At 46.6% G+C, this 15,000-nt stretch overlaps 1 protein-coding gene across 5 annotated transcripts in view; it reads right to left on the reverse strand.

Annotated features, from left to right (window-relative positions):
- Positions 1 to 15,000, reverse strand: part of LOC113640495 (WD repeat containing planar cell polarity effector) — a 95,841-nt gene that overhangs the window by 2,151 nt on the left and 78,690 nt on the right. For 4 of the 5 annotated variants that reach the window (XM_047821391.1, XM_047821390.1, XM_027142976.2 and 1 more), the window contains 3 exons: positions 11,637 to 11,721; positions 5,700 to 5,790; positions 720 to 811 (listed from right to left, as the gene is read on the reverse strand). In XM_047821391.1, coding sequence (XP_047677347.1) covers positions 720 to 811; positions 5,700 to 5,790; positions 11,637 to 11,721 — 268 coding nt within the window. Of the gene's footprint in view, positions 1 to 719; positions 812 to 5,699; positions 5,791 to 11,636; positions 11,722 to 15,000 lie in introns of those variants that run through there. The other variant, XR_007144500.1, reaches the window with a different exon arrangement.

A 15,000-nucleotide genomic window follows, 5' to 3' on the forward strand; every position in this document is an offset into this window, starting at 1 on the left:
TACCTTCAATCCAATTTAATATTACAGGAAGCTTAACAGAGAGGAATAGTTTGTGTTATGATTATAAATCATTTCCCTTTTATCTTCTGTTCCTTCCTGCCAAATCTGTCGTACGTTCAGTGATGTTAAGTCGAACCGGTCTGAGAAGTTTAATCTCGCATTACGTACAGGACGCTAACGAGCTAATCTGATGCCATAATATACGACGTATAAACGCGGAGCACGCGTTCGTTCATCGTACGCTCGTGTGTGTGTGTGTTGTTCAGATACAGAGGAACAGTTCTGTAGCTTTGTGTTAAACGATACTCGCCTCCGTAATTAACATCCGAGATTATGCTGGCATTTAAAAAGCTGATGCAAATGTGTGTAATAGCCTGCAGTCGGCACTGTCCGATAAATATGTATTTGGGGAAGAAAAGTAGAGTTATTATGCAGACCTGAAAAGAATAAAACATTGGAGTTCTGGGATGAATAGTTAACTACAATTGTACTTGAGAAAAGGCAGCCGAGTCGAACAAATTTTAGGAAAAGTGAACGTAGGGGCTGAAATGCTATTCAGAACGTTCCCTTGGGTGATTAATGGCTACAATGGAAGTGCATCAGTGCAAGTAAGGCAGGAGATCACAAGCATAAGGCTACAGCATACGTGCACACGCCAGGACGTACGTACAGATACGTTACTCAGACAATGCAACATGAACACGTAAAATCACACACACCTGTTTGAGTCCAGGACAAGATGGCAGGATTTATCGGTGTCTCAGAGAAGTCTTCTTCCATCTCCTTGTCCATCTTTCCCTTGGAGTCGACTCTAGAGAGGAGGACGGAAAGATAGAGAGACTGGTTTATAAAGCGCTTTGTTCAGAATGCTAATGACGTTTCTTTGGCATATGGATGATCGGTGTATTAACTTCTATCATCCATCCATCCATCCTCTACACCACTTATCCTCCTGGGGCATGAGCAACCTGGATTCGATCCCAGGAGACTCAGGGCACAAGGCAGGGTAGACCCTGTACAGGATGGCAGTCTATTGCAGGACACAACTGAACACACAAGCATTCACACACTATGGACAATTTAGAGCTCAGCACTACAACACATGTCTTATCCAGAGGAAACCCTCAGGCACAGGAAGTTAGCATGTAAACTCCACACACACGGTGCAGGTGGGAATCGAGGACCGAACGCTGGGAATCCTCGACCCTGGAGGTGTGAAGGCAAACGTTCAATCCACCAAGCCACTGCCCCATGTATTAACTTTAGATTTTCTAAACGTAGCACTGAAGTGATAAGTCAAAGATCAGTCGCTAGCTGAGTGTTTAAGACGTACAGTAGGAGCGCTGATCGGATGGTCGCCACTTTAAATCCCAGCGCCGCCAAGCTGCCATTGCTGGACCCTTGAGCGAGGCTCTTAACCCTCATCTGCTCATTGTATAATGAGATAAATGTAAGTTGCTTTAGATAAAGGGGTCTGCCAAATGACCTCAATGACTTTGAGTAGTTTCCTGAAATCCCTCTGACTTTCTCCTCCCATTCAGTCAGCAGCCCCCCGATCGATGTTTAATCGGTTTGCCATCCTGTCGGCCGATCAGTAAACGTCTTTCCCTTTAGATTCCGGCCGATGTGTAAGTTTAAGCCGTGGTGGCCAGTGTTGTATAAAGTACTAGAAAGCAATACTTGAGTAAAAGAATCGCACTAGAAAAAGACTTCGGTAGAAGTGAAAGTCACCTTTTAGGATATTACTCAAGTAAAAGTCTTAAAGTATCTGATTTTTACTGTACTTAAGTATCAAAAGTCATTTTCTGATATTTAATGTACTTAAGTATTTGAAGTAAAAAGTAAAATTTCAGTGATTTTCTGTAGGTATAAGAGCAGGGGCGGTTCTAGGGTTTCATCTCTAGGGGGTTTTAGCTCTCAGTGAGAATTTAAAACAAGAAGAGTTTTATATTATATATTATATGACTACATAGGAAGCCAAAAGTTATGGTGTTATTAAATGGCAAAAGTGGATGCCAAATTTTTATGCATGATGTAATGGTCAGTCTTGAATCAGATCAGTTCATGTATGTGTGTATTCTCTACAAACTGTGTGTCCAATGAATGCAGTCATTAATAAACTAATATTCACAAGACGAAGACCAAATCAATAAATGTTATTTTTATTTGTTATTGATATTGCATTAATATTTTGTTTGTGCTATCAACTCTAGTAATAAGAATAGTGACATTTCACTGCTTTTGGTTGTCGCCGTTATAGATAAACGCCTCCAGCTCTGACCGCGCGTGCACGCTGCGCGTACCTGTGCTTCTCCGTAGCGCGCGCAGACGTGCGTAATACAATCTAGGAGCAGTGATTCACCAAACCTCCCTTATTGCAGTCACACACATTTCTTCTGATTTTATTTTGTAGTAACGAGTAACGAAGACGCTTAGTGTAAATATAACGGAGTAAAAGTGTACATTTTATCTAGGAAATGTAGTGGAGGAAAAGTGAAAGTTGAGATAAATTTAAATAGCGAAGTAAAATACAGATACGTGACATTTCTACTTAAGTACAGTAACGGAGTATTTTTACTCCGTTACGTTACAACACTGATGGGGGCTTTACATATGTGGGAGGAAATGTATGTTCGCTTAAAGCCTTTTGGCTCAGTACCAGAAGAGTGAGCTAAGTGTACAGCGGGAGGAGGACACGGCAGGCTAGCCTTTACCAAAAAGCCCCAAGGAACACGGTGCAGCTGACAATAACTACTGTAGTGTACTGTGTTGTAGGATCAAGTAAAAAATTAATGATTAAAAAAAGGTAAAATAATAGAAACTATAGTTAATAAATGGCACAAGAGATTCCTGCTATTTTATTTTTTAAGAAAACATCAGAATAAAGACAAATACAGAAATTCAAAGAATATTCAATTAAAACGTCTTGAAGTTTGACTGAAAAACCAAAAGAGGCTTCTGCTAATGAAATGCTCTGATGAGCCGCTTTCTCTCACACACGTGCTCTCACACACACGTGCTCAGTCTCACACATGCTCACTCTCACGTGCGCACTCTCACACACGCTCACTCTCATGTGCGCACTCTCACACACGCTCACTCTCACACACGCGTGCTCACTCTCTCACACGCTCACTCTCATGTGCGCACTCTCACACACGCTCACTCTCATGTGCGCACTCTCACACACGCTCACTCTCATGTGCGCACTCTCACACACGCTCACTCTCATGTGCGCACTCTCACACACGCTCACTCTCATGTGCGCACTCTCTCACACGCTCACTCTCACACACGCGTGCTCACTCTCTCACACGCTCACTCTCATGTGCGCACTCTCACACACGCTCACTCTCATGTGCGCACTCTCTCACACGCTCACTCTCACACACGCGTGCTCACTCTCTCACACGCTCACTCTCACACACGCAAGCTCACTCTCTCACACGCTCACTCTCACACACGCTCACTCTCACACACGCTCACTCTCACACACGCTCACTCTCACACACGCTCACTCTCACACACGCGTGCTCACTCTCTCACACGCTCACTCTCACACACGCGTGCTCACTCTCTCACACGCTCACTCTCACACACGCTCACTCTCACACACGCTCACTCTCACACACGCTCACTCTCACACACGCGTGCTCACTCTCTCACACGCTCACTCTCACACACGCGTGCTCACTCTCTCACACGCTCACTCTCACACACGCATGCTCACTCTCTCACACGCTCACTCTCACGCTCGCTCACGCTCTCACTCTCACGAGCTCACTCTCTCACACGCTCACTCTCACACACGCGTGCTCACTCTCTCACACGCTCACTCTCACGCTCGCTCACGCTCTCACACGCTCACTCTCACGCTCTCACTCTCACGAGCTCACTCTCTCACACGCTCACTCTCACACACGCGTGCTCACTCTCTCACACGCTCACTCTCACACACGCGTGCTCACTCTCACACACGCGTGCTCACTCTCTCACACGCTCACTCTCACACACGCATGCTCACTCTCTCACACGCTCACTCTCACGCTCGCTCACGCTCTCACTCTCACTCTCACACACGTGTGCTCACTCTCTCACACGCTCACTCTCACACACACATGCTCACTCTCTCACATGCTCACTCTCACACACGCGTGCTCACTCTCTCACACGCTCACTCTCACACACGCGTGCTCACTCTCTCACACACTCACTCACGCTCGCTCACGCTCTCACTCTCACGAGCTCACTCTCTCACACACTCACTCACGCTCGCTCACGCTCTCACTCTCACAAGCTCACTCTCACACACGCTCACTCTCACGCTCGCTCACGCTCTCACTCTCACTCACGTGCTCTCACACACGCACTCTCATGCGCTCACTCACACTCTCACTCATGTGCTCTCACACACGCACTCTCATGCACTCACTCTCACTCACGTGCTCTCACACACGCACTCGCATGCGCTCAATCACATTCTCGTGCTCTCACACACGCACTCTCATGCGCTCACTCTCACACTCTCACTCACGTGCTCTCACACACGCACTCTCATGTGCTTACTCTCACTCACGTGCTCTCACACACGCACTCTCATGCGCTCACTCTCACACTCTCACTCACGTGCTCTCACACACGCACTCTCATGTGCTCACTCTCACACTCTCACTCATGTGCTCTCACACACGCACTCTCATGCGCTCACTCTCACACACTCTCACTCATGTGCTCTCACACACGCACTCTCATGCGCTCACTCTCACACACTCTCACTCATGTGCTCTCACACACGCACTCTCATGCGCTCACTCTCACACACTCTCACTCACGTGCTCTCACACAAGCGCTCTCACACACGCTCACTCACGTGCTCACTCTCACACGCTCTCACACACGCTCTCACACAAGCGCTCTCACACACGCTTACTCACGTGCTCACTCTCACACGCTCTCACACGCGCTCTCACACGCGCTCTCACACACGCTCTCACACACGCTCACTCACGTGCTCACTCTCACACGCTCTCACACACGCTCTCACACGCGCTCACTCACGTGCTCACTCTCACACGCTCTCACACGCTCTCACACGCACTCTCACACAAGCGCTCTCACACACGCTCACTCACGTGCTCACTCTCACACGCTCTCACACGCACTCTCACACACACGCTCTCACACACGCTCACTCACGTGCTCACTCTCACACGCTCTCACACGCACTCTCACACACACGCTCTCACACACGCACACTCACGTGCTCACTCTCACACGCTCTCACACAAGCACTCTCACACACGCTCAATCACGTGCTCACTCTCACATGCGCTCTCACGTTCTCACACACGCTCACTCACGTGCTCTCTCACACGCACTCTCACACACGCTCTCACACACGCTCAATCACGTGCTCGCTCTCACACACGCTCACTCATGTGCTCACTCTCACACGCTCTCACACACGCTCTCACACACGCTCACTCACGTGCTCACTCTCACACGCTCTCACACGCACTCTCACACAAGCGCTCTCACACACGCTCACGTTACACCGAGAGTAAGACAGAAAGCTGCACTGAGGAGTTCACAAGGAAATGTATACGGAATAGGACAAAAAAGCTAATACACACACACACACACACACACACACACACACACACACACACACACACACACACACACACACACACACCTACCTCGTGTTCCTGTGTGCTTTACTTGGGTTGGTCCATTCCGTGTGTGTGCTAACGGGGGTGACACTCACATCCTTCTGTGGCTTGGGCTCAGCTGAAACAAGAACACACACACACACATAATACTGAGAGAGCAGACCCACATGCTGAGGAGAGAGACAGTATCTGTACATGTGTCTGTACATCACTACTGACAGTAAAGATGAATATGATCTGATCTAATAACGGGGCTGACGCCCAAAGCTGCACGGTGAGTTCAGTAACTAATCACAGCCAAGCCCACACCCAGTAAAACCACACTGACACACACACCCACACCCAGTAAAACCACACTGACACACACACACACACCCAGTAAAACCACACTGACACACACACCCACACCCAGTAAAACCACACTGACACACACACCCACACCCAGTAAAACCACACTGACACACACACCCACACCCAGTAAAACCACACTGACACACACACCCACACCCAGTAAAACCACACTGACACACACACCCACACCCAGTAAAACCACACTGACACACACACCCACACCCAGTAAAACCACACTGACACACACACCCACACCCAGTAAAACCACACTGACACACACACGCACACCCAGTAAAACCACACTGACACACACACCCACACCCAGTAAAACCACACTGACACACACACCCACACCCAGTAAAACCACACTGACACACACACCCACACCCAGTAAAACCACACTGACACACACACACACACCCAGTAAAACCACACTGACACACACACCCACACCCAGTAAAACCACACTGACACACACACGCACACTGACACACACACGCACACTGACACACACACCCACACCCAGTAAAACCACACTGACACACACACACACCCAGTAAAACCACACTGACACACACACCCACACCCAGTAAAACCACACTGACACACACACCCACACCCAGTAAAACCACACTGACACACACACCCACACCCAGTAAAACCACACTGACACACACACACACCCAGTAAAACCACACTGACACACACACACACACCCAGTAAAACCACACTGACACACACACGCACACTGACACACACACGCACACTGACACACACACGCACACCCAGTAAAACCACACTGACACACACGCACACTGACACACACACCGACACCCAGTAAAACCACACTGACACACACACGCACACTGACACACACACCGACACCCAGTAAAACCACACTGACACACACACGCACACTGACACACACCGACACCCAGTAAAACCACACTGACACACACACGCACACTGACACACACCGACACCCAGTAAAACCACACTGACACACACACGCACACTGACACACACCGACACCCAGTAAAACCACACTGACACACACACGCACACTGACACACACACGCACACTGACACACACACGCACACTGACACACACACGCACACTGACACACACTCGCACACTGACACACACTGACACACACACGCACACTGACACACACACCGACACACACACCGACACCCAGTAAAACCACACTGACACACACACGAACACTGACACACACACCGACACCCAGTAAAACCACACTGACACACACACGCACACTGACACACACACGCACACTGACACACACACGCCCATTGACACACACTCGCACACTGACACACACTGACACACACACGAACACTGACACACACACCGACACCCAGTAAAACCACACTGACACACACACTGACACACACACGCACACTGACACACACACTGACACACACACCCACACTGACACACACACTGACACACACACCCACACTGACACACACACGCACACTGACACACACACGCACACTGACGCACACTGACGCACACTGACACACACTGACGCACACCGACTAACACTGACACACACACGCACACTGACACACACACGCACACTGACGCACACTGACTAACACTGACACACACACACTGACACACACACGCACACTGACACACACACGCACACTGACGCACACTGACGCACACACGCACACTGACACACACACGCACTGACACACACTGACGCACACTGACACACACGCACACTGACACACACACGCACACTGACACACACACGCACACACAGACTTACTGGCACGCACTCACACACTCTTACGAACATGCGCTCACACTCACACACAAACATACACACTCACTCACATACTCATTCACTCTTTCACTCAGTCACACACACACACACACACACACACACACACACACACACACACACACACACACACACACACACACACACTCACTCACACACACACACACACACACACACACACACACACACACACACACACACACACACACACACACACACACACACACACACACACACACACACTCACACAATAACCCATCAGCTAGCTGGCTGGTTTGCTCATATTAAACATTTCAGTAAAAAGCTGCTTCAGCTACAATTAGCCTCCCTTCTTTTTATCCCATCTTCCTCTGACAAGCTTTTATATAGAAACCAATAGTAATACATGCCATGAATGTGTCACTAACACTACTGTAGTGACGGTTATGGAATATTACATGGTGACATGAAGCACCCCAGTGCAGTTACACTAATTATACTGTACACACCCCTGTAACTCTGCTGGACCAATCAAAATTAGAGGGCTGGCTGTAGAGAAATGAATTGTTAAGAATGAATTGTCTAGAAAATAACGCGAGTTAAACAGAACGATCACTCGTATGAGGAACATTAGCCTGCTAGCGTGTTTGGGGACCGGACAGAACAAGCACTCGATTAAATCTGAGCTCTGACGTCCCACACGGTGAACAGGAAGCCATTTGGGATCAGCGATACAAAACCGAGCTAAATATCAGTGATGAGAAAACATCACCATGAGGAGATCAATGACAAACGTAATTCTTATAGTCTTTCATTAATACACCAGAACAAGAGCCGGTACATTATAGTAAGCCAGGGTGTTTTTTTTTTTTTTACAATGCTGTTTGACTCGTTACTTCAAGCTCTGTGGAAATGACGAGGCCTTGATGTGACCTTCAGAGAAGAAAATAAAATCACCATCAAGCATTCAGGCAGCAGAATATTAAAACATTTTAACTATTAACACCTGTAAAGTGCTCCAAATCACTCACGTTCTCGTTCTCAGTCTCTCTCTCTCTCTCTCTCTCTCCCTGTCTCTCTCTCTCTCTCTCTCTCTCTCTCTCTCTGATGCTCTTAAGCACCTCAGGCCTGCTCGAGGGAGCAAAGAAATCATCAAGGACATAATTAAGAGGCTTATGAGTGTGTGTATGGGGTGTGAACACACACACACACACACGCGCACACATATACACACGCGCACACACACACACACACATGCGCAGACACACGCACCCTGAGGTAGTGACCTCCGTTTGTGAAGTTAAACACCTCCCTAGTCTCATCAGTACGCTTTTTAACCCGCACCTCGTCTAATACTGATAATAATGCAGCCGTTTCCTTCTCCTCCTTCTTTTTCACCTTCTTTTCCTCCTGGAAGGAAAAAGAAAGCCTAAAAAAACGCAGACATATTAACAGTTTATCACAGGGTCAAGGTCATGTCTACGTGGTCATGTCCCTCGTGTCGTTTCCCCTCGTTAACCCTGACAATTCATCACCACGATCCAAACGAACGAGTGCTGATTCCCGGGGGCTCCGGTGGTCAGCGGCGGACAGAAAAACGGTAGCCGAGGTTTGCGAGGTGCAGTGCGAGGACTGATCAGAGCTTTGAGGTAAGATGGAGCTGGTCTATTTTTGGCTTTGTAGGCCAGCATCCATGTTGTGAATCTGATGCATTCAGCCAGTGGGGTGAAGTGTAGATATTAAAAAAAAAAAAAAAAAAAAAAAAAAGACACACAGCTGCATTTTGGATCATTTGCAGAGGACGAATTGGCTTTAGAGGAAGACCTGACAAATAGAGCTGCAGTTGTCCAGTCTTAATGTGACAAGAGACTGAACGAAAACCTGAGCAAACTGTGGGGATAAAAACGGACATCAGAACCCTTGTGATGTTGAAGAGAAGACACAGTTGATTGTCTACGGTTACTCCAATGTTACCGAGCAGCGGCTGAAAAGACGACGATTTGATAACGATGTCAACACAACAGCACCGGTATGTCACGGCGTCTTTCCATCCAAACCTGACATGTGCACTGAGAACATTAATGTAGTCTGCAGAAGCGAGTAAACGCACATGGACACAGGATTTCTGGGATGAACTCGTGGGCATCGATGTCTGGGAAAGAAAATATGATATTTCTTGCAATTCATTCATTCATTCATTCATTCTCTACCGCTTATCCGAACTTCTCGGGTCACGGGGAGCCTGTGCCTATCTCAGGCGTCATCGGGCATCGAGGCAGGATACACCCTGGACGGAGTGCCAACCCATCACAGGGCACACACACACTCTCATTCACTCACACACACACTCTCATTCACTCACACACACTCTCTCATTCACTCACACAATCACACTCACACTCACTCTCACTCATTTTCTACCGCTTTATCCGAACTTCTCGGGTCACGGGGAGCCTGTGCCTATCTCAGGCGTCATCGGGCATCAAGGCAGGATACACTCTGGATGGAGTGCCAACCCATTGCAGGGCACACACACTCTCATTCACTCACACACACACACACTACAGACAATTTTACAGAGATGCCAATCAACCTACCATGCATGTCTTTGGACCGAGGGAGGAAACCGGAGTACCCAGAGGAAACCCCCGAGGCACAGGGAGAACATGCAAACTCCACACACACAAGGCGGAGGCAGGAATCGAACCCTTGACCCTGGAGGTGTGAGGCGCACGTGCTAACCACTAAGCCACCGTGTCCCCCTTCTTGCAATTCATAATGTAAAAAATAAATAAATAATAGTACATCGGTCTTGGTGAATGTAAAACAGCCCACACATTCGTCACAGCAGTTTTATATCACAAGCCATTAGACAAAGAAAAATAAAGCAGCTGGTACAAAGAGGGTTTTATTACAGGATGTACTGTACAGTCTTGTGAAAAAGTGTTGGCGCCCTTCCTGATTTATTTTTTTTTTAACATTTTTCACACTTTAGCATTTCAGATCATCAAACAAATTTCTATATTAGTCAGAGATAACACAAATAAACACAACATGCAGTTTTTATATGAAAGTTTTTATTATTAAGGGAAAACTAAATTCAAACCTACATGTCCCTGTGTGAAAAAGTGTTTGCCCCCTAAAACTAATAACTGGTTGGGTCGCCCTTAGCATCGAGAGCCGCAATCAAGTGTTTGCGATAACTTACAATGAGTCTGTTACAGCTGAGGTTGTGGAGGAATTCTGGTCCACTCATGTTTACAGAATTGTTGTAAGGATTTTATGGTAGACAGCAGAATTCATGGTTCCATTTATCACAGCAATTCTTCCAGGACCTGAAGCAGCAAAACAGCCCCAGACCATCACACTACCACCACCATATTTTACTGTTGGTATGATGTTCGTTTTCTGTAATGCGGTGTTACGTTTACACCAGATGTAATGAGACACACACCTTCAAAAAGTTCAACATTTGTCTCGTCAGACCACAAAGTATTTTCCCAAAAATCTTTTCCCAAAAAGTATTTTCCCAAAATGAACTCAGGTGTGATAAACTACAGTTATGTTTTAACATGGGGGCAAACACTTTTTCACACAGGGGCATGTAGGTTTACTGCATGTTGTGTTTACTTGTGTTATCTCTGACTAATATTTACATTTGTTTGATGATCTGAAAGATTAAAGTGTGACAAAACAAATCAGGAAGGGGGCCAACACTTTTTCACACCACTGTATCTGTTACTGTGATTAGCGATGGAGCAGAGTGTTAGAGAAGTACTGCTGCTTTCTGAACTGTGCACTGGAACAACATTCTCACCTTCTGCATCCAGCTCCTCAGCCTTCCGTCGGGCCACGTTGGCCAACACGAGCTCGCCGCGGTCCCGGGCCACGAAATGCAGGTCCTTCAGGGGGAAAAAAGCAGGCAGAGGAAAAAGAAATGAATCTCCACACGGCAATGTATGATAGTGAAGCTTTGGGGATAGAACGAAAGAAAGAGAGAGCAAGAGAGAGCGAGAGAGAGCGAGAGAGAGCAAGAGAGAGCAAGAGAGAGCAAGAGAGAGCGAGAGAGCGCGAGAAAGAGCTGTTTGAAGTTTAAAGGAAGCCTGGATAAAATGAGTATCAAACTTTTGGGGGGAAAAATCTGTCCTCTTTGTTCTCTTTAACCCTCCCTTCCCTCGTTCTCTCTCTCTCTCTCTCTGATGGATTTTATCTCTTCCGTTTTAGAAGCCAGGGCAAGGGAGGTGTGGAGAGAGGAAGGTGTCACCTTTTAGAAAGCGAGAACGATGCTCTTCATGTCCAAAATAGGAGTTTAGATGTTCTCATTACGAGTAGGTGGTCGAACACACACACACACACACACACACACACACACACACACACACACACACACACACACACACACACACACACACACACGCACGCACAAAATGTCATTTTCCGTCGCTCTCATCTCACAGAATGGAATATAATATCTTTATCGGTGCATCAACCCGCCATTTAGCCTCCCGATGTGCCTCCAAATGTCAGTTTACATTCACCATTCCACTTGGAGGTCTTTCTCTCAGACAGAAAAACAGACTAGAACGTTTACTGACTAGAAAAATGAGAAAATCTCGTTCTTTAACTATGTGCAGGTTTGTGCAAATAGATATACTATGGATTGTAGATGTCTAATATCAGATATCTTAGATGCTTTAAGGTGAAGAAATACACACGTGTGTTTGTATGTGTGTGTGTGTGTGTGTGTGTTTGTGTGTGTTTGTGTGTTTGTGTGTGTTTGTGTGTGCGTCTGTGTGTGTGTGTGTAAGTGTGTGTGTTTGTGTGTGTGTGTGAGTGTGTGTGTCTGTGTGTGTGTTTGTGTGTGTGTGTTTGTGTGTCTGTGTGTGTTTGTGTGTGTGTCTGTGTGTGTGTGTGTCTGTGTGTGTGTGTGTGTGTCTGTGTTTGTGTGTGTCTGTTTGTGTGTGTGTGTGTGTGTGTGTGTAAATGCCATTTCCTGAGATTTATATATCATGTAGTGTCACATTTATATTTTAAATAATGCTCTCGAATGATATTTCATTCTATCTATCTATCTATCTATCTATCTATCTATCTATCTATCTATCTATCTATCTATCTATCTATCTATCTATCTATCTATCTATCTATCATACTCATTTAAATTCTGTTTTGCCATTCTATTCCCATTCTATATTGATTCCAGTAGAATCGTTTTATTCCAGTGGAATAACAATGGGATACCGATACAAAGCTATATTAAATATAAAAACAAACAAATTAGAAAATAAATGGTGGTGTTGGTGGTAGTGATGATGGTGGTGTTGGTGAGTGTGATAGTAGTGATGGAGGTAGCAGTGGTGTTGGTGATAGTGTTGGTGGTAGCAGTGGTGTTGGTGATAGTGATGGTGGTAGCAGTGGTGTTGGTGATAGTGATGGTGGTAGCAGTGGTGTTGGTGATAGTGATGGTGGTAGCAGTGGTGTTGGTGATAGTGTTGGTGGTAGCAGTGGTGTTGGTGATAGTGTTGGTGGTAGCAGTGGTGTTGGTGATAGTGATGGTGGTAGCAGTGGTGTTGGTGATAGTGATGGTGGTAGCAGTGGTGTTGGTGATAGTGATGGTGGTAGCAGTGGTGTTGGTGATAGTGATGGTGGTAGCAGTGGTGTTGGTGATAGTGATGGTGGTAGCAGTGGTGTTGGTGATAGTGTTGGTGGTAGCAGTGGTGTTGGTGATAGTGATGGTGGTAGCAGTGGTGTTGGTGATAGTGATGGTGGTAGCAGTGGTGTTGGTGATAGTGATGGTGGTAGCAGTGGTGTTGGTGATAGTGATGGTGGTAGCAGTGGTGTTGGTGATAGTGATGGTGGTAGCAGTGGTGTTGGTGATAGTGATGGTGGTAGCAGTGGTGTTGGTGATAGTGATGGTGGTAGCAGTGGTGTTGGTGATAGTGATGGTGGTGTTGGTGATAGTGATGGTGAATGTGATAGTAGTGGTGATGGTGGTGTTGGTGATAGTGATGGTGTTGGTGATAGTGATGGTGAATGTGATAGTAGTGGTGATGGTGGTGTTGGTGATAGTGATGGTGGTGTTGGTGATAGTGATGGTGAATGTGATAGTAGTGGTGATGGTGGTGTTGGTGATAGTGATGGTGTTGGTGAATGTGATAGTAGTGGTGATGGTGGTGTTGGTGATGGTGTTGGTGAATGTGATAGTAGTGGTGATGGTGGTGTTGGTGATAGTGATGGTGAATGTGATAGTAGTGGTGATGGTGGTGGTTGTGGTGATGGTGCTGGTGGTGTTGGTGTCACAGTTCACAGTTCGCTTTGTTCAGAGTCTGTTTAGTAAACTTGATGTCCGTACAAAAACCGATCTGCGTTGAACCACAGACGGTTTCGGAAGATCGTTTGTAAAATGCAGTGATTAGCTGATCCTCGTCACCGCTCTTCATCACGCTTCCCTCTTCCTCGTATCCAGGAGAACGTGACTTAGAAGCTCTGGAGTGTTTGCAGTGTTGTGTGCCATACAGTAGGACTCAGATGTTCAGATACATACACGACTCTACGTGGGCGTGTCCTCTGAAGCTGAGCCTCAGGTAACACGAACACATTTTTCTGTCTCATCATCTTAGAGATAGGGAGGAGAACATGAGACTGGTGAGACTGTTTATAGCGATCATAACCTAAGTCGATTGGAGAACAGATTTAACAGAATTATTGGCACCCGTTAAGAGAATGGGTGTGGGCTCAGGATGCAAGATATATCTGTATATCTGAATATCTGTAGTAAGAAGCCGAACGTTTAAAAACGGTTCACGTTTGCGTTCTTTACGACAGGAAGTCGTGGCTAACTGCTGACTGCTGAGGAAATTTTGGCGGCTAATTAATTAGTGGTTAATAATAAATCCTCAGTTAAATTAAAATGAGAGTGCAGAATATGAAGGCTGCATGTACAATTAAAATAAGACAAGAAAGAACGAAAGAAAGAGAAACCGTGGGCTAATGATTCTGTTAAAAAATGTTGCTATCACTGTTCTGCTCTCACAAAACAGAGTATTGCTAAAATGGTACCGAAAAAAAAAAAATAGTGCACGGTCATAACCTCCTTCCGTTCCCTCTCTCCGACTCCCGACCCCTCCACACCGAAAGTGGGCCCCCACACAAAGGGCAAAGAGAGAGGAATTCTTTCAGGC

Source organism: Tachysurus fulvidraco, chromosome 12 (genome assembly GCF_022655615.1).
Source record: "Tachysurus fulvidraco isolate hzauxx_2018 chromosome 12, HZAU_PFXX_2.0, whole genome shotgun sequence".
Taxonomy (NCBI): domain Eukaryota; kingdom Metazoa; phylum Chordata; class Actinopteri; order Siluriformes; family Bagridae; genus Tachysurus; species Tachysurus fulvidraco.